The sequence below is a fragment of the Puma concolor genome, chromosome B2 (genome assembly GCF_028749965.1).
Source record: "Puma concolor isolate L17-30 chromosome B2, mPumCon1.1.hap2, whole genome shotgun sequence".
Lineage (NCBI taxonomy): Eukaryota > Metazoa > Chordata > Mammalia > Carnivora > Felidae > Puma > Puma concolor.
In genome coordinates this window covers 57415057-57437646 of record NC_141671.1, presented here as the reverse complement: position 1 = coordinate 57437646, position 22590 = coordinate 57415057, and the positions used below count along the sequence as shown (strand labels likewise).

The 22590-nt window shown below is 36.8% G+C and overlaps 1 protein-coding gene and 1 long non-coding RNA gene across 13 annotated transcripts in view; one reads left to right on the top strand and one right to left on the bottom strand.

The window, feature by feature from the left end:
• Nucleotides 1–386: 386 nt before the first annotated feature.
• On the bottom strand, nt 387–12702 carry LOC147581000 (uncharacterized). The gene is made up of 5 exons (XR_015250817.1): nt 12461–12702; nt 11405–11525; nt 9759–9844; nt 1444–1542; nt 387–1353 (listed from the first exon to the last, which is right to left on the bottom strand). It is a non-coding gene; the product is annotated as an uncharacterized LOC147581000 (long non-coding RNA).
• A 153-nt stretch (nt 12703–12855) lies between these two features.
• Nucleotides 12856–22590, top strand: part of KHDRBS2 (KH RNA binding domain containing, signal transduction associated 2) — a 628062-nt gene continuing 618327 nt past the window's right edge. For 5 of the 12 annotated variants that reach the window (XR_015251306.1, XR_015251305.1, XM_086707154.1 and 2 more), the window contains exon 1: nt 12857–13185. Coding sequence is in view for 5 of the 12 variants with exons in the window: in XM_086707154.1 (XP_086563280.1) it covers nt 13095–13185 (91 nt within the window). In the remaining 7 variants the exon portion in view is untranslated. Of the gene's footprint in view, nt 13186–22590 lie in introns of all 12 variants that reach the window. The other 7 variants (XR_015251304.1, XR_015251303.1, XM_025925490.2 and 4 more) reach the window with 3 other exon arrangements.

Below are 22590 nucleotides of genomic sequence, written 5' to 3'. Positions count from 1 at the left end.
CCTGGCTCGAATTGGCAGTGCCCTTTTATTTACTCCTCTTACTTCTCATTTAAATATCACACACTAGACTATCATTCCTGATTTTACTACTTTTTACTGCCTATGGCTTTTCTTTCAACTCATTTAAAAGGCATTATGCTTTGATAATGGACTGTCTGAAGATGGAACTAAATTATAATTTTTTTAACTTCAATTTAATCAATGCCAGGGGCGACCAAGAGATATAGGGTTTCTCATGAGAAGCTCTACTCTGGTTGAACTCTTTATATATTGTTCTTTATTAGAAAATGTTCAGAGTGTACATACATAAATATGTATGGATAAATATGTAAATATATTTGCAAAAGGAAGTTTCATTATTATAATTAATTAGCATGAAGACAGTATCTTGGAATCTGTTTGGCTTTATTTATAGGATGAACATGCAAGAGAGAAGCAATTTTTAGCAGTAGGAACACAGACCTCGGGATGTGGCAGATTAGCTTTGAATTTTTGTTCTGCTTTATTCCAGCTTTGTAACCTTGGTGACATTTCTTAACTTCTCTAAGTTACCCATCTGGAAAATGATGATGACAAGCCCTATGACTAAGGTTTGAATTAGATAACATTGTAAATCACTAGCTTTCAAAAACATTAGTATTCCCTTTAGAGAAAAATGAGAGAAGCTTCTGGTTTAAATATAGGTCCTGTTTGGGTGTTCTCTTTTTTCCTCTAGAATACATAACAACCAAAAGGAAATGGCATGTTTGCACTGCAACTTAATCTACTTATGAGTAAGATAAAGGAAAAAAAAATAAAAAAAGAAACAGCTCAGGTTCAGTGAAAATCCCTAAACTCATGGTTATAGATCTTCTGGTGAAATTATGATTAATTATGAATGTTATGATGAATTTAGTGAATACCTTCATTTCTGAAGGTATATATACATTGCTTCATAGATTTAGCACAGATTTAAAACAAATATGATGGAAGGACTTCATATTTCTGAAATACATCCAAAGTGAAGTCTTTATTTCTTCTCAAGTCTTGCTTCTTCAGTTTGTCCCCATTCAGTAATGATGACACCATCTATCAAATGGTTGTTCGTGGTGGTTCAGGTCACTTATCTTGGATTAATTTTTGACATTTCTATTTCCCTCACCCTGCCATATCCAGTCTATTGTTAACTCCTTTGTTCTCGACCTTCAAAATACATCTTGAACATGTCCTTTTCTCTCCATATCCACTATCGTGATAGTACAGGCTATTGCTATCTCTTATTTGATTACATCAGTCTCCTGCATTAGGTATTGGCTGCAATAACAGAAATCCGCCCAAAAATCATTGCTTCAAAAAGTTTGTTGTGTGCCTTTCCTAAAATAAAAGAAATGTAGAATTAAGTAATCCAGAGATGGTATGATGTTTCTATGAAGCTGTTAGAGAACCTAAGTCCTTCCCACTCACCATTTGGTATGATTCTCAAGCTCATGGTCCATGATGACTGCTAGAGCTCCAGTCATCACAAGGAGCACATGGAGTAAAGAAGGGAGAAGGATGTTTCTTCTGTTTAAAGGAAAGAGGGAAAAAATTGCATGTGATACATAAGTTTGTATAACTTTGGGAAGAAATTAATCCCATGGCCTACTACTTACAAGAGGTCCTGTAAAATATCTTTGAATCAGTGTGATCAGCTAAAATTTTTATCTGGTTCTTGTCTGCCTCTCTCTGTAACATTGCAGTATACTTCTGGTATGCCTTCAGTTATCTAAGGTTACACTAAACTTTCTCCCACTGCCTGGTCTTAGCACATACCATGTTCTCTGCCTAGAGGGTCCTAACTCCATTCCTCCCCTGGATAACTCCTTATCTTTCAGATTTTCTTCAATATCACTTAAAATTATTTATTTTTGAGGGAGAGAGATAGACAGAGTGTGAATGGGGTAGGGGAAGAGAGAGAGAGGGAGACACAGAATTGGAAGCCGGCTCCTGTCAGCACAGAGCCCGATGCAGGGCTCAAACCCACGAACTGCGAGATCATGAAATGAGCTTTGCAGTCTGACACTCAACTGCCTGAACCACCCAAGTGCCCCTAATATCACTTTTTTTGATACATCTTCCTGATAATCCAAACAAATCTGCCTCCTTCCGTCAACCCCCTGTTCTTTCTCAGAAGACTCAAATTTTCCCTTCATAACACTAACTACCAATGACACTTATCTATTTTTTCTTGTTTGATTTCTATCTGCTTACTTTATCCACGAGTCTGAAAGTCTTATGAAAGTGAGGACCATATTTCTTTTACCTCAGTGTACAATGCCTGGACATAGTAGACACTCAATCAGCATTAGAAAGGGAAAAAAAAAGGAAGGAAAGAAAGGAAGGATTAAGGAAAGGAGATGGAAATATAAATTCTTTTGAATACCCAGGGATGCCAGTATTTTTATGGAATGATTGGTGGTTTGGCATTCATCTTTCTATTAGTCATTTTTCCATTTTTCTTGTCTCAGTTACAGTTCAGAAGAAATACATTCAGTTCAACAAATACCCATTGAGCTAGACTTTATCTCAAATATGCAAACAATCAGAATTGTTCTTAAAATGCTCTGATTTGAAATAATGTTTTAAAATCTATCTTCATCAGATTCAACTTCCCAGGTGAAAATGAAAAAGGTTGAATCCAAAAGTTTTAATTCATGTTTAGACATTGCCTTCCAAGAAAATAGTCTGAATAGCTTTTGCAATCATGTTGGTGAATAAAGACTTTAAGACCTCTCTGCAAGTCCAGGCACAAAAATATAGGGATTAAATTCATGAAGGCCTTATAAAGTGCCCTGTCTGCTGCTGTAATTGTTTGTAAGGATGTAAAAATACATTAAAAGCCTTTTGCCTGTACAATAATGTATATGATTCTACTGAATATAAAATCACATATTTTCCCTAGAAATCAATCTAGTTGGATTAAGTGTCCCTGAATACCTTATGAAAGCTTGTCAATCCTAAACATCTCTTAAACTTGGTTTGTGTTTAATTGTCAATAGCAATATCTTGTTTTGCCTTTCCCTGAACGACACTTTTGCCTTCAGAGTTGAATATAGAAAACTAATTGAAATCAATGTTTATCTTGAATAACATTAGATTATTCTCAGTGCTCTTAGCTATTCTAGTCTGTACTTTGATTAGTTTTATTTAAAGATTTTCTGTCACATGATGTGGGTGTACCATTTGGATTTTCTCTATTTTTTTTCATCATTGATTTGGTTTTACTTGTTATTTTGGTTTCCCTTGTAGGAAATTAAAATTTCCTCTCATTTTACTTTCTACAAGCCATCTTTGCGACTTTAGTACATTTTTTTTAACTTATGCCAAAGAACACTCCATAAACATTGGTGAAACAGTGCACTGCCAATACTTTTAGCTGAGCTGTATTTTATTTTTAATGAAAGGATGTATTAGTATTCATGGGAGAATATTATATATTTTGAGCTCAGTCACATTTCCATTTGGCTGCTTTGTAGAAATAATTTTTTCTTTTTATGGGGAATTTATCAGAGAATTTTAAGAAAGGAAAAAGCTTTTGAAAACCATTACCCTGCCACCAGCAAGTCAATACAGTTTTGAAATAATGGACATCATCATGCATGAAAATTATTTTCATTTAAATAGAAGACAATTCTTCATTGACCACTATAATTACAGGAATGTATACTTAGAAATTCATGTGCCTAAAAATATGGATGCTGTGGTAGGCAGAATAATGGCCTCCCATCTATGTCTACAACCTAATCCCACGACCCTGTGAATATGTCAGGATTGCACTGAATTAGTATATTGTAACAATATACCACAAATTTAGTAGCTCAAAACAATACAACTTTATTATTTTATAGTTTTGGAGGTCAGAGGTAGAAAATGGGTCTGTGGGGCTGCATTGTTTCTGAAGGCTCTAGAACAAAATCTGTTTCCTTGTCTTTTTTAGTCTTCTAGAGGCCACATTCTTTGGCTGGTGGCTTCTTCTTCCATTTTCAGAAAAACAGCTTCACATTTCTCTCTTGCTCTCCTCATTATCTCTTTCTCTTTTTTTTCTTCCTTCCTTTATCTCCCTCTCTATTAATTTCCTTCCCTCTCCTCCCTATCTTTCTCCATGTCTCTCTCTCTGTCTTTGTCTCTCCCTTTCTCTTTTTTTCTCAGACTCCCATGCCTCCATTTTGTGATGATGCCAGGTTCCCATCTGTATAATCCAGAATAATCTTGTCATTTCAAGGTCCTTCACTTAATTACATTTGCAAAGTTTCCTTTTCCATGTAAGGTAACATAGTCACAAGCTCTGGGAATGAGGACATGGGCATTTGAGGGGGGCGTTATACAGCCTCCCACAACTGCAGATGGAATTAAGATTGTTAATCAACTGACCTTAAAATAGGGAGATCATTCTAGATAATATAAGTAGGCTCAATGAAATTATCAGGGTCCTCAAAAGTAGAGAGGGAAGTAGAGAGGTCAGGGTAATGCAATGTGAGAAGGATGCAATCTGCTGTTGCTGTCTTTAAAGATAAAGAAAGAATATGGAAAAGACAGACCTCCCATAAAAATGGTATAAAGACAGCATTGATGGCATACATACATTTTAACCCAGTGAGACCCATGTGAAGCTTCTGAACTACAAAACTATAAGATAATGACTTTTTGTTGTCTTAAGATACTAAATTTGTGGTAATATGAGGCCATTGGCCAACAGCTATGTTGGATGAGTGCCGTATCTTAGCCACGCCTTCAGATGACTCCAGCATTAGGCAAAATTTTGATTGCACCCTCATTAGATCTTAAGCCAGAACCACCGAGTTAAATTAACCCCAGATTCCTGAACCTCATAAATTGTGTAATATAACCAATGTTTATTCGTATAAGTCGCTAAATTCTTGACTCATTGCATAGTAGATAAGTAATATAAAAACTGATATAAGTCTGGCTTATAGTAAGAATTACATAAATGACTGGTATTGATATAGTTCTCTTTTTTAAACATTTACTTATTTTCGAGAAACACAGAGTGCGAGTAGGGGAGGGGCAGAGAGAGAGGGAGACACAGAATCCAAAGCAGGCTCCAGGCTCTGAGCTGTCAGCACAGAGCCTGACCCGGGGCTTGAATTCATGAACCATGAGATCATGACCTGAACCGAAGTTGGCCGATTAACCAACTGAGACACCCAGGTGCCCGATTGATATACTTCTCTTAAGGGCAAATTAATATATATGTGTCTTATCTCATCTACCTGTTCTTAAGGGAATTCCCCAAATCAGGAGAGATGGATAGTCAAATGAAGTTACTCTAGAATGGTGAGCCTTCCTGCTTGTTAATGTCTCTGGTATTTCCTTAGGGCTCTGCTCCTGTCTGCTTCTTAGAAGTGTCAGGATCACACTCCTAGTCCCAGACCTCTGCCTGCAGAGTTAGATTATGATTGTTTTGGTTTAGCTCGCCAGAAAGTGGACAGATGAGGCCAACAGAAAGCTGCATGAAGAAACTTACAATTAACAAGCGAGAAGGATAAAGTGTGCGTCTGTACACATGCGCGCATGTGTATAGTGAGTGAGTGCGGTAAGGCTTCAACATTTTGTTGAAGAATTGGATTACTTAATTGGTACTCAGGGCAAAAACTTTTTGAGAATCTTTTAATTAAATAGGAGAACAAGTTTAGATCCAAACGAAATTTACCGAATGTCTAATTGCGGTGAAATCTATTTAAAAAATTCTTCGTGGTTGATTTGCTGTGTAAGTAGCTTTTGATGAGCTAGGTTTCTAAGGAACCAATATTTAATAAATATTATGGGCCTAAAGTATTTGTCTGTTGTTGGTTTAGAGCAAATTAGGATTAAATTGGAAAGTACTGATAGACTTGTTTATTTTATTTATTTTTCATTTCCATAATGCTGCTTGCTCCTAAAAGTCTCAAGTTATTTGGTGCCCAATGAACACAAGATTGATTTCACTCCTTTAAAATTTCAACTCCCTGGTCAATTTGACCAGATTATGCTGCCGTCCTATTTGCATTCCTATTATATTTTTTAAGAAATACCTGAAACTTTCCAAGTCCTCTCATGTAATTAGCAAGCGTAGCTTGATGTCATGAATGAAGTTAAGTTCTTTATTCTTTATACATGTACACACACAAGCATAAATCCCTTTCAACTAAGTAAACCTCCAATTCTGCTATATCATTATGTAGTGACTTTGAGAAAAGAATTGAATGAAAGAGAACAGTGTTTAACCAGAAAAAAAGTGAACAACGTGGGGGATTTATTAGCCCTGGAATCTCCATCAGTAAGTGAAATAAAGATGCATTCTACATATTTCCAAACTTGAGGTCTTACAGCAGCATTTTCTGCTTCTATACTTATTTTTACAAATTTATTCCAGGGGTGCTTGGGTGGCTTAGTCAGTTAAGCTTCCGACATCGGCTCAGGTCATAATCTTGCAGTTTGTGGGTTCAAACCCTATGTCAGGCTCTCTGCTGTCAGCTTGGAGTGCTTTGGATCTTCTGTCTCCCTCTCTCTTGGCCCCTCCCCCCCCAAATAAATAAATGTTAAAAAAATTTTAAAAAATATTCTACATTTTTATTTTGTTTAGCTGAAATTCACATAACAAAGTTAACTGTTTTAAAGTGAACAATTCAGTGACATTTGGTAGATTCACAATGTGTTGTAAACACCACTTCCATCCAGTTGAAAAACATTTTTCTCATTCCAAAAGGAAACCCATTCCCATTAAGCAGTCACTCCCATTTCCACCTCCCCTCAAATACTGACATCTCTTTCAGTCTGCATTCTGAATCTATGGATTTATTTGTGGCTATTTCAAGTAAATGGATTCATACAATATATGAATTTTTGCATCTATCTTTATTTAGTGTAACATTTTCACAGTTTGTCTGCATTGTAACACATATCAGTACCTCATTTCTCTTGTGGCTGAATTGTATTCCATTGTATGAATATATCACATTTTGTTAATCCATCCAATGAATGATGAATTTGGGCTGTTTCCATCTTATGACTTTTGTGAATGATGCTTCAATACATGTATGAGTATCTGTATCTGTTGGAGTACCAGTTTTCTATTCCTTTGCATATACCCTTAGGAGTGGAATTGTTGGGTTACATGATAATTTTACGCTTAAATTTTGAGAAGTTATCAAACTACTGCACCATTTTATGCTCCCACCAGCAATGTATGAGAATTCCAGTTTCTTCATATCATTGCGAAAACATTATTTTCCTTTTTTTTTGAAATAGTAATCATTGTAGTGGGTATGATGTTGTACTTACTGTAATTTTGATTTTCATTTTTCTGATGATCAATGCAGTTGAGCATCTTTTCATATGCTTGTTGGCCATTTGCGTATCTTCTTTGGAGTAATGTTTATTCAAGTCCTTTGCCAATATTCTAAATTGGGTTGTCTTTTTGTTGATGAGTTGTGAGAGTTCTTTATATATTCTGGATACAAGGCCTTTATTGGATATTATTTGTAAATATTTCCTCTCATTCTATAAATTGTCTTTTCATTTTTGGATAGTCAAATGTACTTTGATGCACAAAAGTTTTTAATTTGGATGAAGTGCAATTCATCTATTTTTTCTTTTGTTGAATGTGTTTTTGGTGTCATATCTAAGACTCCACTGCCAATCCAAGGTCATGAGGATTTACCTCTATGTTTTCTTATAAGGGTTTTATAGCTTTACATCTTATACTTAGGCTGTTGATCCATTTTAGGGTAATTTTTGTATATAGTGTGAGATGGGGTCCACCTTCATTCTTTTGCATTTAGATATACAATTGTCCCAGCACCATTTGCTGAAGAGACTATTCTTTCCTCTTTGAATGGTCTTGGCATCTTTTTTGAAAATCACTTGGCCTTAAATATATAACTTTCCTATGGATTCTCAATTCTATTTCATTATCTGTATTCCATTATCTGTCAATACTTATGCAAGTAGACACTTTTATGATTACTGTAGCTTTGTAGTAAGTTTTGAAACCAAGAAATGTGAGTCCTCCAACTCTCTTTTTCTTTTTCATTATTGGTTTGGATATTTGGGGTCTTTTGCAGTTCTTGGCCTTCCCTCCTTATACTTGTGAGGATTCAGAAAAGCAGTATTCCAAACACAAGAGTAGGCTCTCAACATATATCACTTCTGTTCTCTCTTTTCTGCTGTCCTTTAGTTATACATTTGTGTCAGCTTAAATCCAATATGCTAATTTGAAAGCTTCCCAATCAGAAAACACTTTTCCTCTGTATATAGATAGACCAGCTTTGAGTGGTGAATTTTCATTTTGTGCTGTGGCATATTAGCATATAGTATATACATTCTAGCTCGGAAAGCATTACATATGAAAGATTTCTCATGGCACATGCTACTTCTGCTATTGGTTATTTCACAGACAAGTCTCAATTCCCTTCTTCCTTCCTGGAAACCCTAAAATATATCATGGAAGTGAAAAAGGAAACTGGAACTGATTTCAATTATCTAGTTAGTGAAACTGAAATAAATAGAAATATTAAACCAGCACCTTTTATTAGTGGGCTCTGCCAGAGTCTTCCCTAGGTGAAAGCATGTCAGTCAATATTTTGGGCCTTTATTATACTCTATCCTAGGCACCAACGCATTAGAAACTTTAGTAAATATTAATGCCTTAAGTCTCCATTATCATTACATAAATTATTGAGCTACTATAATTTTATTAACCCATGATTCTTATTGTTTGTGTCTTCTACTAAATCCTTGGAGTAAGTAGTTAGGCTGGTGTGGTATCCCTAAAGTTGATTAGAACTCCGAAACAAAAATTGTGTCTTTTATTTAATAATACCATTTGGGCACTTTTTATTAGTCTGCAAAAATAAGCCTGAGTAAATGCCCTTTAACTTGGCCTTTCTTATAAGGGTTTGTGAAAGTATTGAATACACAGTTTGTACATTAACTGCAGGACATATTCTACAGCACATACCTTGATCATCCTTCAAAACCAAATTTAGTTGGTGCAAAATTTTCCATAATATACTATCATTGAAATAATAGTACAGTAAATGAAATATCTTAAAATGTTTTTGTCAGGACTAGAACTCATATTGAAAATGGGATATATCTTTTCTAAGATATACAAATCAGTTCAATGGTAATTTTGGTTAAGTTATTTATGCCATCAGAAGAAGAGGGCTTATCAGTAGTCGTAATTTATTCATGTATTGGCACATAATATTCTATTCCACAATCATCTATAGAAGGATCTCAATTTATTTACATTTATGTTTATTCAATTTTTGCATTAATAATGTTACTCTGAGAATATCCACTAAATAATTATATCTATAAAATATTTATATGCGAAATAAATGGAGAATACACAGTGACATAGAGTCATTTATTTAAAACACATAGATCTGATGCTGGATAAGTGTATGCATAGGGTAGTTGAAAAATTTGCCTTTATTCAGTCATATCCTGTTTGGAAACAGGCAATACCTTCGAGTCAATTCTGAAGCATACTGATTTTTAAGGGTCAATGTAGTGTGTATGTTGTTATTTTATATGTCCGTCATGTGCTAAATACACAAATGATCCTAAAGATTACATTAGCATTCACTAAAAAAAAAAAAAAAATCGTTTTAAAGCTACATTAACACTTTTATTTCTGTTAGAATATATTTTTAGGCATTTGCTGAGAGTTTACCTGGGAAAATAAAATTATAAATCTTTTTGATAATAACTAAAAGTAAAAGTTAGCTTACCATATTTATAATGACCTGGATATCCAGAGACATTGTATAATAAAATCAGCCCTCGGACAGATCTCCATACTATCTTCTTAGTGCACCTTTAATCATGGAAGAAAAAAAAAAAACTGTCGATGGATAATGTAATTGCTGTTGCTGAACATAGCAAGAGTTACTGCATCTTTCTGATTCGTGAAATCGCGTTTGTACATGTCCCTCTCAACGTCATAGGCTTTTAATCTCTTGACATGCTACAATGCAAGATGCAGTTGTAATTATTGCACGATAATTTTTCTAATTTATATTCATTCCAAAATATTTACAATTTATTAGCTGTGGTTAGCATCTTATCTACCTTCCGTTTTTATAGTAGTTCCTGGCTACCTCTCTGAAGATTGGTGGCACGTTTCCCTTCATGTCTCTGTACAAACCAGGTGCAGAATGCACAACTTCCTTCAACTATGAAACATCCTACCCACACTCATCTAAAATGACAAGTACTCTCTACACATATCCTTAATTCTACATTTTAACTTCTTTGAAAATATGAACCAGAAGAGATCATTTGAGAAGCACATACATACAGAGTGATGACAATCCTTTGTGGCCCCCTAACACTTAAAATTAAATCTGAGTTATTTTCCAACCATCAAATCTTAGGTATTTTGTCCCCTTCCATCCCTCACCTTTAATATTTTTCTTTTCTTACCCAGAACATTGCAGTCACATAGACTCCAGTCAGTTCTGAGGATAGGCAAATTCTTTTTAGTCACATGGCTTTTGCATGGGCAAATTCATCTGCCTGGAATGCTTTTCTCTGTTCATTTTACACAGATAGATTCTTCTTTTCCATTAGGTTTTTCGTTAAATGTCAACTCCTTAGCAAGACTGCAAGTCTACCTTGCAAAAAAAAAAAAAAAAAGGTCTTTCCTTGCATTATATTTTTTAACTCCTTGCTTGGTCCCCTCTTGGGCTTTACTGCAGTCAGCAATTAGCAATTACCAGTTGTCTTGTGCATTTAGTTTTATTTTTCTTTCCCCATTAGAAAATAATCTTTCTGATAGGCTAGCTCTTTTTGATATTCAATAAACACTTATTGAATGCATATATACATAAATAAACTAAATATTTAATGTACAAAAAGGTAGGCTAAAGCAGTGCAATCTGGAGCTAAATGGTGCTGAGTGGACTCTAATTTTAATCTCAACTTTAGCATGAACTAGTTATAAGCTTTGAACATTTTTTTTCTTGCAATGAGAATTTTTAAGATCTATCCCTTAGTAACTTTTAAATATATAATACAGCATTATTAACTGCAGTATCAGGCTATACATTACATCCCAGGACTTATTTATTTTATCATTGCAAGTTTGTACCTTTTGACTACATTCATGTATCTCACCCATCCCTCTATCAGAAGATAATTTATACACCTAGAGAAAAAAACATTATTGGGAGCACAGACTCTTTTAAGGTGTTAGGTTTTTACATAGGAAAGCTCTTGATTAAAAAAAAAAATTCCTAAAGAAATGTGATGTTTTTTCCTACTGTCAGAAAACAAAATTATCAGCGTCATGAAATTTGATATCACAAAGTCATCACAGCTTATGTCATGAACTTTTAACAGTCCTATCACATTTGTTAGCCACATATTCCCTTACCATGGCCCCATGGTAACATACACTCAGTCTCTGGGTGGGATGAACATGGATGGCGCCAAGGAGATTGTATTTGTTACTTCTGGGTCACTGAACTTCTCCGTCTCTGCCTTCATTTCCATACCTACAAAGAGAGAAAGCAATACTCATACCATGTTTTCCAGAATGCTTCTGTGAAGGCAAAGTGAGATAATGGATGTGAAGTCACATTGATATTTTAAAAATTATATAAGTCAAAGATATTCTCCCAACCTTATCTTGAAAAATAATGAAAAGATTTGAATACAGTAGGAGAACTTGGAAAAGTTTTAGCATGCTTTATTTGTAGGGAAATTAGCCCCCATTCTTCTACACTGAAAACAGTGGAGGAGAGGCAAATTGGAAAACGAATGTGTCTGAAAAAAGACGGTGGAAAGATTGTTTTGTAACACTTGAAGCATGCAAGCTGCATTTTCAGGCTCCATTATTAAGGATGGGCACTGCTTCCAGTGTTGGTGATACCTGCAGGGTTTAAGTCTCCTTTAAATAGAGGTGGGATAGATACAAAGTAGCTCAGCCACAGCACCTGGTGAAACGCACTGTCACATCTAAAATAAGGAGAAAGGGGGAAATTAGAGCAACTGTGGTTACCTATTTTCTGGACTCTTCCTTCTTCCACTGTTTTCCCAATTCTTTCACAAACTCTAGTTAACTGATTATATCGCTTTTTAGTTTTAAAATTCAGGCCCCTCCCAGAACCTTTCCTATAGATAGGAATTAGGGGAGGCGGGATGGATGGGAAGGAAACCAGGACTAAGTCAATACGCTAATGATTGTACACTGGAAGCATGTTGCTGTACAATATCGCCCCAGAGCCGCTTTGTTTATCAATGAACATCCTGCTGCGTCTCCGAGATGTAGGTCAGGCTCATTGGAAATATCAGCAGCCGATCACAAGCAGTCTTCATGATATTTCCAGACCCGGTGCGCTGCTGATTCTTGCACACTGGAGTGCGTCTGGAGTGCACGATGGAGAGGGGGACACCTGTACCTTAGGGACGCAGGTGAAGTCCCGTCTACCTGATACTTTCCCTGGTGCTTTCTCATTCCCTCAGCCGCTCAGTCTTCATCTCCATCTCCCTTGCTGTCTTGGACCCGAGCTTCTCTGCTAAACGGGTGTTTTTCCCGCTCTCTCCTTTCACCGCACCTCAGCCGAAGACGGAGTGCTCCACACAACTGGGCATGCCTAATAACCAGGGAAAGCTTGGGCTGCAAGAAGAAAGCTTTTGCACCTTCTGCGCTCCCCTCCCCTCTGCAGCTGCCTCCTGCCAGTCAGGCGATCCGACGTGCTGCGCAGCCCAATGAGAGTCCGCAGCTTTCGCGGGGGCCCGGCCTCTCGATGCGCCGCCACCAATGAATGGTTGGCGGAGGTGGGGAGCTCCCTGTTCCCGCCTCTCCAGTTAAGGCCGCTGGTGTGAGCCGGGGCTCAGAGCGAGCCAGGGACGACGGAAGGGACGGGCAGGTGTGGGCGCGGGGCCGCTCAGCCCGACGGCGGGAGTCGCAGCCACTCGGTGCATGGGCCAGTGAGGACGCGCGGAGATCCCCGCGCCGCGGCGAAGGCGGAGCAGCGCGGGAGCAAGGCGCTGCCCGGCGACCCTGCGTCCGAGCGAGCGGAACCTTGCGCTTCGCCCGGGGACGGTCCGAAGTCCGCGCTATGGAAGAGGAGAAATATTTGCCTGAGCTGATGGCAGAGAAAGATAGCCTGGATCCATCTTTTGTGCATGCATCGCGCCTTTTGGCGGAAGGTAGGACTTGCTCTCACAGATGGGCACAAATCACTGGCCGCCTATCTCACCCGCGGCTTGGTTAGGGGAGTGAAGTTGGGGAGGGACGCCTGTCTCCTTCGCCGATACTGTCCCCCTGAAGATGCTCGCTTCGGAGCTCGGGCGGACGGAGCCTATTCTTGGGGCGGGCAGCAGTGCTCCTTCTCTACGTCTTAATTTGGGGAAGACCAAAGCTACGAGATATAATGGCAGTGGTGATGTGACCTGTTAGGATCATTGATGGAGAAACCGTAAAGTGTAGCGCGGTCAACAGGGATATTTTCACTTTGCAGAGGAAAAGGAAATCAGTTTGGAAGTAAATGGTGATGAGCTTCTTCGCTACAAATCAGCATTTATTTTTATTTTATTTTATATTTTATTTTTTGCTGCATTTGGGAAGTGATTTTGATACCCTTTATCTAATTATAGCCTTTCCTATGGAAAGACTTAGAATTAACCTAGATGAAACTATGCATGTTCGTCAATGTTAGTGAATGTGGCAAAGGCTAAAGTGCTTTTCAATTTATTTGAAGTGTGATGATTGGGTACTCTGTGAGATACTGGCCCCTGGGAACACTCCACAATTGATCAACTGTTTTACCAAGTGTGCATTTTCTTTTGTGTACCTGTAATGTTAAAGGAGATTTCATTCCCAGAAGAACATGATGTCTTGTCTTTTGTGTTGCTTTGAAAGGTTGTTTAAACAGACACACACACACACACACACACACACACACACACACACACACTTATGTATGACAGAAATATTAGCCCAATTACTCCATTCATCTTGAGAGCATGCCATCTATCTGCTAAAGATACAATATCTGTAATAATCTATACATGCCTTTTTAAAAACAACTCGTTTTTTTTTTTTATTTTTTGATGAATGCTTCATTAATAATGAATTGCTTCATCATCAAATTGACTACAATGCAGTTTTGTAGCTTAGGTTGTTATGGACTTACCTATAGCAAAACTAAAAGTGACAACTTCCTCTTCCTTTCCCTTCTTCATTAAATGAAATGTTTTCTTTTTTGAGACTTAGTTGTACATTGAAGGAAAAATTGTAATCCTCCATGTATGATTCAAATAGCCATTAGGTTTGTTTAAATATTTAATTGATGGAGTATTATTTACAACAACAGTAAAGTTCAAGGTATTTTTTCCTTTTTGCATACTAAACAATTAAGGAAGATTTGTTATCAAAATCTTGAACATGTGAAATAGCTAAACTGCTTCTCAAGGAACAAGTTAGTTTTTTAGAGTATTTGGAAAGGTAAAAAGCAATGATACTTGGTTACTGAATGAAAAAACTAGAAATTCAGATGAAAAGTTAAGTCAATTTAAAAATTAAACTCTCACTCTACTTTATTAAAAATAAAGATGACTGCATAAAAATGATAGGAATATTGAAAATTAATGAGTTAATAAATGCTTAAGTTAAGATTGTTCAAAATGATTAAAAATGCAATTAAGCCTTCTCAAATCATGTATTTCAGTATATCTTCCAGAAATGTCTTTATTAAGCTGATAACGTCTTTAAAATGGAAAAAAAAAGTTTGGAATTGATCATTTTCTCTGACCTGCTAATTGGAGTTCTCTTTGGGACAGCAGGCTCAATGATTAATTCATAAGTCATTGATGAGAGTTAGTGGAGTTAGTGTACGTCTCAAAACTGCCAAACTAAAAAAATGCATATAAGAAACTCTTAGTAGAGTGCATAAGTGTTTCTGTGGCTGGTGAAACAGTCAGAAAAGGCTATGCCCTTGATTCCTTAGCATTTTATCTTTCCCAGGAACTTGATTTCTTGATATTTAGAAACATGTTCCAGCGTCCTTGTAATTTAATTTTTTCCCAGCAGGGGGAAGCATGTCCTGCTTTTGTAAAGAATTAGGAGGAAAAAGCTCTTAAATAGAAAAATATCTAAGTAAGAAACAAAGGGAGGTGTTCAAATTTCAGAGAAATCACAATGAGGAAAAGAGAATGGAGGAAGTGATGATTATAATCTCGGAGTATATAAAGAGCTATGCAAAAAAGATGCATAAGGTTTATATTAATTCTTTATTTGTACCTCAAGTTTTTTTAAATGTACTTATTGAAGAGTAAAAGGTGAGTGTCCTTTGGAATCTCTAATAAATCTTAATGTACACTTTACATTATGGATCTTTTATTGTTTTATCCAGGGCCATTTGCCAAGATTTCCAGGTTTTGTTTCAGATCTCTATAGGAGAATATGTTGAGATGATTTTATTTCTCTTACCTGGAAATGCACTGATTGAAGGCAGTGGCTATAAATAAACCTGACATAGATATTCATTTGGAGAGAAGGTGCACACTGAAGTACATTTCAGTCAGTACTGTGCAGACAGTCTCAAGACTGAGTGAGCAATAAAAATGATCCAGATGATTCAGTTCTTTGGAATGATTTTCTGGAAGCTAATATATATAAGGTCAGTGATGTAAACCAATGAGCTTTCACAGTGATTTATTTTACATTTTTGATTGGTGATAAATGCAAATCAGTGCTCATTTGCAACTACTTCATAAGGCCATGGGGTTAAAAGTAGTAGTTTGTTAATTATTTTAATTATTTTGATTGTAGTTCATTTTATTTCACTTGTTTCTGCTATGTGTTTTCAGTAGAAAGCTAATGGAAGAGTCCATACGTTTTATGTATTTGATTGTTACTTAGAAAAGATCTTGAATAATATGGTTTGAAGAGTGCTTATGTTTGACTAATTAATATAACTTTCCTTCTGTGATTATAATATTGTTTAATTATCCATTTGTTATGGAAGGTGCTTTCGAATATGATAAAACAGCAAACTCAGCATGATCCTTAAAGTTCCACTCAGCCTCTGAATTTGCTTGCCACATGAAATTAGATGAGGTTATTTCTATCTAAGCTGCTTCTGGAAAATGCACTAAACTGTGAATCCAGATACCTGGATTTTAATTCCACTTTTGCCTAAACTGAATGTTGATAAACTTCCCTTCCTCCAGGCCCAGTTTCTCTGTCTCTGAAATTAAGGAATTGGACTAGATGATGTATAGGTTTCTTTGTAGTCGCAGACTTCATTAGAATTACAAAGTTCTCTGGTTTGCAAGATTTCCTAACCTGTATTTTTCACAGATATTGGTAGATTCATCATTGTTTTGGTTGACTCATCAAATGAGGAGGTCAAATATTGCCAAATATCCCAACAGTTAAAATGTTTTTTTTTTTTTTTTTTTTTTTTTTTTTTTTGAGAACACTAGGTGGTATTTTTAAATTTGGGTGAAAAGCTTGACCTTCCATCTAGGATTGGCTTTCATGTTTGTAGATATGGAATGAACCTTTAAAACCATGAGAGAAACTGGGAATATTTATCACAAATGGTAACTTGCAGTGACTTAACTACATGTACATTCTCAGTAAGGATCATTATTTAATTTAAATTGTATTCCTCAAAATATTTTCCACAGATCATGGAGAGTTCTTAAATTCAGGAAAGGTATTGATGTAATGTCTAAAACTAGCTTCTGTTAAAAAAAATATTCATGTGACTTCCTTTTGATTAATGTAACCCCTTTTTTTCTCCTAATACATTTGGGATAATTTGGCTTATGTTTCTTAAATAAAAAACAAAAATTGGCAAAAAAAAATGACAAGATAGTTTTGATTTTCAATTAAAACACATTTATGAGATCGTGGAAAAATTCTGCTTTAACAGGCAAAACCCTTGGGACAAAGTGTTGACACTTTTGTCTATTGTGAAATGTAAGGTATGTCATTTACCCCCTCTCTGATTGTCAGTTTCTTCATCTGTAAAACAGGAAAAGTAATATCTACCACCCATGAGTGTTTTAAGGTTAAAACAATTCTGTTTGTAATAATATAAACCATATTTTATACAAACGTAAATAGAATTTTTTATACAAAAATAACAGAAACAGAAATTATACAAATATGAGATGATACTTTTAAGATTTTCCTTAACATTTTTTTTTTTTAAATTTTTTTTTTTCAACGTTTATTTATTTTTGAGACAGAGAGAGACAGAGCATGAACGGGGGAGGGGCAGAGAGAGAGGGAGACACAGAATCGGAAACCGGCTCCAGGCTCCGAGCCATCAGCCCAGAGCCTGACGCGGGGCTCGAACTCACGGACCGCGAGATCGTGACCTGGCTGAAGCCGGACGCTTAACCGACTGCGCCACCCAGGCGCCCCTTCCTTAACATTTTTTAATGGCATTGCAGACTTGACCTCAACTTGAAGCTTGACTTTGTAAGAAAATAAGCACTGCCTTTACTCTCTGAATCACTGCTACGTGAAATTTGAACTCGGAGACCAAATTATAAAACAAATTATCTTATGAAAAATTGTTCCAGTGAGGGTTTTTAAAATATCATGTTCCTTCAGTCACTGGTCACTTATTCATTGCTTTACTTGAGCTTGATTAGCCCTTGTCCTGTGTGTTTCTAGGGTAATTCCAAACCTTCCCAGGCCTTGCCATAAACCCACACATCCTTCACTCTTGGCAGCTGATTTCGTCCTCTGTTTTAGTAGGAAATGGATATATCTCTTCTGATGTTTTTCAACCTCCTATCACCTAAAAATTTCTATAATCCTCCTTACTGTCTTCCATTCCCAGAAGGTGAAACGTTTCTTTTTTGTTCTAGGGTGACTCATGTACACCAGTATCCTTAGTCCTAAGGCTCATCATGTCTTCAAGACTTGTTCTACAGTAATATCCCTTCTTCAGTGTCTCCACTTTCTTCCTCCCTATCCACTCTTTTATTGTAGCAGCCTGTAGGCATGATCCAATCTGAATAACTTAAAAAAGATAAAATAGTTTCAGTGTACCTCTTCAAAACCCTTCATTCTGGCTTCTGTCCTCATCATTGTCCTAAAACCAGTGACCCTGGAGACAGAATCATCTCCTAATTGCCAAATCCAATAAAAGTTTTCTGACTTCTTGTAAGGTCTCTTGGCTGTTTCCACTGCTGGTCTTTTTCCAACTTCTTGGTGTTTGCCTTAGCTTCCAGGCACTATAGTACTGTTGGTTTTACTCTTCTGTTAGCTCAGCGTCCTTTATCCCTTTTCTCCCCTTCCCAGCTGTGCTGCCAGAGTGATTCACTCAAAATCAAAGTTTGACCGTGTCACACTTTTTAATTATATTTTCTTTTACCAGGCTTCCTCTAACGCCATGCCAGCAGAGGGAGAGGGGGCATCATCTTTATACTTGGAGGCAGAGGTGAAAGTCCAGGCTCCCCACTAGGCATTCATTGATACCATCTGGCCAGGAAAGGGAGGAACATCTTGTCCCTGCTTCTTTTGTGGTCTCCAGGGACACCAGTAGTAGGGGGAAGGCTTCATTCCTGCAGGAGCATGATGAAAATTCCAGCAGAATGAGACCTCTCATACCACCCTGGTGGAGGGAGAAGGGCCTTGTTAACTGTTCATGAGTGAGGAAGTCCAGGATTTCCCTGTGGCCTCTGCTGCCACTGCAGGAGGCATCCTTACCTTGGGTGGAAATGAAGTCCCTAGTCCCCATCTAGTCTTTTCTGATTCCAGCCACAGGGGAAAACATATCCATTTTGTTTTTAGTTTTTAAAAATTTTTAGATTTATTTTTGAGACAGAGAAAGAGCATGAGCAGAGGAGGGGCAGAGAGAGAGGGAGACACAGAATCTGAAGCAGGCTCCAAGATCTGAGCTGTCAGCACAGAGCCTGACTCAGGGCTCGAACTCACAGACTGTGAGATCATGACCTGAGCTGAAGTCGGACGCTTAACTGACTGAGCCACCTAGGCACCCGAAAACATATCTCTTTACAGCTGGATGAGGCTGGGTCTAGGCTTCCTGTTTAAACTTTCCTGACAGAGGTGAACATGAGACACTGTTTGTTTGTTTGTTTGTTTGTTTTCTTTCTGTATTTTTTGGCTAGAGAAAGATGTTTGTCTAAAAGTTTTCTTTCCTGCTAGTTGCTCTCTTTCTAGTCCTTTGGCTAGCAGGCTTTTCTTGAGGGTTTTTTTTTTTTTTTCTATTTGTCTGCTCCTATTGACTTTTCTAGTTTGCCAGCTTCTCTAGTATCTACTTTGGTGCATATAAGGCACAAAAAAACCCTACAGAAACTACTCCTATCTCATCCCTCGGTCTTGTGGTACCTAGACAGCCTACTTTCTTTTTTCCTCCTTTTGTTACTGATCCCTGAAGTCAGATTTGTGTGTCTGATCTCAGTAAGACAATCTCTGAGTCACCTGGTTAAATTAGACAAAGTTTTTCTCAGAGAAGGCAGGGGGTCGGTTCCAAATCTGCCCTGTCTTTGCTGAGCCTAGGGACTACGGAGACTAGCAAGGTATGTGTGGGATAGGGCAGGAACTGGATGGGCCTTGGAGCTTCTTGACAAGGGGAGACTCAAAATTTCTGGGATTGTGTGCTGTTTTGGACATTTGGACTCTATCCAGGGGCCCTGGTGTGTTACACTTGTGTCTGCAAAACAAGTATGCATTATCAAGTATCCTCCCTCCCTGGTTCTTGTAGGTAGTACTGGAAAACGTAACAAAGAACAAGGTTAATAATTCTTGCAAGGCTGAGGACGAATATATCTATGTGCAGTGTGTGGGGTTATAATGGAGGTAAACCCAGAGAAGGTTTACATGAATAAAGAAGCGTATACCTGAGCTCACTTTCACAAAGTATTCTATGTTTATATATGATACTCAGTCCCTATGCATTTGTGAATTTTAATTTATTTCTTTATAAAATTTTCTTATGAATGCATTGTACATTCATAGTTCATTAATTACATTTATAAGAATGAGCATGACCAGGATAAACCTTCTGGATAATGGGGACAATATTTTTCTTTACCTTATTTCAAAGTGACTTGGTAACAGGATATATGAAACTGGGAATAAAATGAGGTCTGATCATCATCCTTAGTTTTTTTTTTTAATTTTTTTATGTTTTACTTATTTTTTAAATAAGTAAAATAATGTTTGCTTATTTTTGAGAGAGAGAGAGAAAGAGATAGAGTGTGAGCAGGGGAGGGGCAGAGAGAGAGGGAGACACAGAATCTGAAGGCTCCAGGCTCTGAGCTGTCAGCACAGAGCCTGAAGACGTGGGACTCGAACTCAGGAACTGTGAGTTCATGACCTGAGCCGAAATCAGACACTTAACCAACTGATACAACCAGGTGCCCCCATTATTCTTAGTTTCTGTTTGAGTATACAATCTAGATTGAAACTCCTTGTTCCCATAGCAGCTATAGAAGGGAAAAAAGTTTTAGAGGTAGTTTTTGGAAACCCTTGGAAAGAACTCTGTAGTAGTGCCTATACCCTTATTTGTTTGTCATCTGATTTGATCTTTTTTTTTTTTTTTTGTCTGAATATATAAGAAATGTATTTTAATTGGAATTATATTCTGGCACCAGTTTGTTTTTTAAAGCTATAAACAGTGTAAGGTTTAACACTTTCAGAGAATGAAAAATGATCCCTTTTCTCACAAAAATAGTTAATTTCAATAAAATAAGTGTGATATGCAAATATATTTATTAAAAATAACAGAGTACTGGTTAATAACTGATCTCCCAAATTACTGTTAGCAAATACCTGTGCTGTATGACTTCTTCATTTTCTCAATGTTGTATATTTTGTTAATAAACGTGATTGAATGTTTTATTTGTTAAAAACTTGAGAAGTCATAGCCAAACATCTTGTTGCCCAATCATTATTAATGATTTTGGGAAACAAGTCATTTGTAGCATATCCTCCATTGCTTATCTTTGTCTCTTGAACACTACTTCCAAAAAGATTCTGCAATAGAGAGAGATAGTAAACATTCGAGAACACCAGAATGACACACTTTTAGGCCATATACTATAGATACCTTTATACTATAGCTAGTGTGTGGGATGAATCCCATTGGGTTAGAGCTCTACTACATTTAACTATATAATCACACATGCCCTTCACTGTATGTTGGTAACACTTGTCTGCAATGTATGCTTTTGGTATTTGAAGAGGTATTAGATATTTAATTCATTGGTTTTTAAATAATCTGTGGGGGATTCAACATATACATAAGATATAAATAACAGTCTATGGGAAGGTCTGCTAGGTTTTACAAACCAATGATATCGTGGGAATTCAAAGAAGATCATGACTCTTGTTGGTCATGGTTATCATTGGTTCTTTTTCTTCATCATCTTTGTCATTGCTGTCAACATTTATTGGGAGATTACTCCTTTGTCAGGCACTATGCTAGATGTTTTGCATGCATTACCACAATCAATTCATCCAGCAATCCTATGTCATAGTTATTACCATTATCCTTGCTTTACAAATGAGAAGAATTAAGAATTAGAGAAGTCAATTTGTAAATCTGAACCCCAGGCTTTCTTGCTCAGAGATCATGTGTAACCATTACACCATGTTGCCCATTTTGAAAGAGACACAACTTTCGTTAGGCTTTGATGGAAAGGCAGATTTTAATATGCAAAGTGTGTTTAGGAGATCAGCATGGTTGTTGCCATTAACTTCTGAGATATGTTCCTGAATGCAAGTATTGAATGAATTATTCACAAACTTCTTCGATAAGGATAGTATATGAAAGGTTAGTAAGTTCATAAATGGGGAAATTTTCCTAAGTACAGAATTGGGTCAAAGATTGAGATAGCTGAATGTTTCTGAATGTCTTATTTTGACTGTGGTTTCTGAGGGAGTTTGGTGATGAGGTGGCAAGGAACAGTAGAACATTTTCAACCTTCCCCCCACCCCCAACCCCGCCACTGCCCTTTGAATCCAAAAAGTGATTGGAGAACTTTGTGTGATTTGCTGAGGCATTTTTTCTTTCTGTGTCTTTTAGAGAACTGCTTATGTATGCTGAATTTTTCTAGGGAGAAAGAACAACTATAGGTCCTCTCTTGGTGTCTTGAGGCGGTATTGGTTTTGTTTAAAATTTGGAAGTGAGCAGATTTCACATGTGGTCAGAAACAGATAACTCAGCAGCATGGCTTGATTAAAATGTTATCTATAGGTTCCGAGGTTTTAGAATTTAATAACTTTGAAACAGATTGGCTGGTATTATTACACTGTTATCAGAAATGGCACAATTGATGCCCATTTCCTTTAAAATATTAAAGATTAGATTTTACTCTTCTAATAGAAAAGCAGAATGAATGTGTTTTCTCTAGAGTGTAGATATTTTTAGTAGGTTCATGGAATTGTATGTCAGAAAATGATGGGCCCTGGCTACAACTCAGAAGAGGGAGCCTCTGTGACAGAAACTCGGTAAAGAGGCTGAAGGAGAAGGAATTTGTTAATTTGAGAAGAAAGGGATGACTGAATACTTTTATTGAACATACACCCTGGCTCAGTTCCTAACATTATATCCCAAAGGC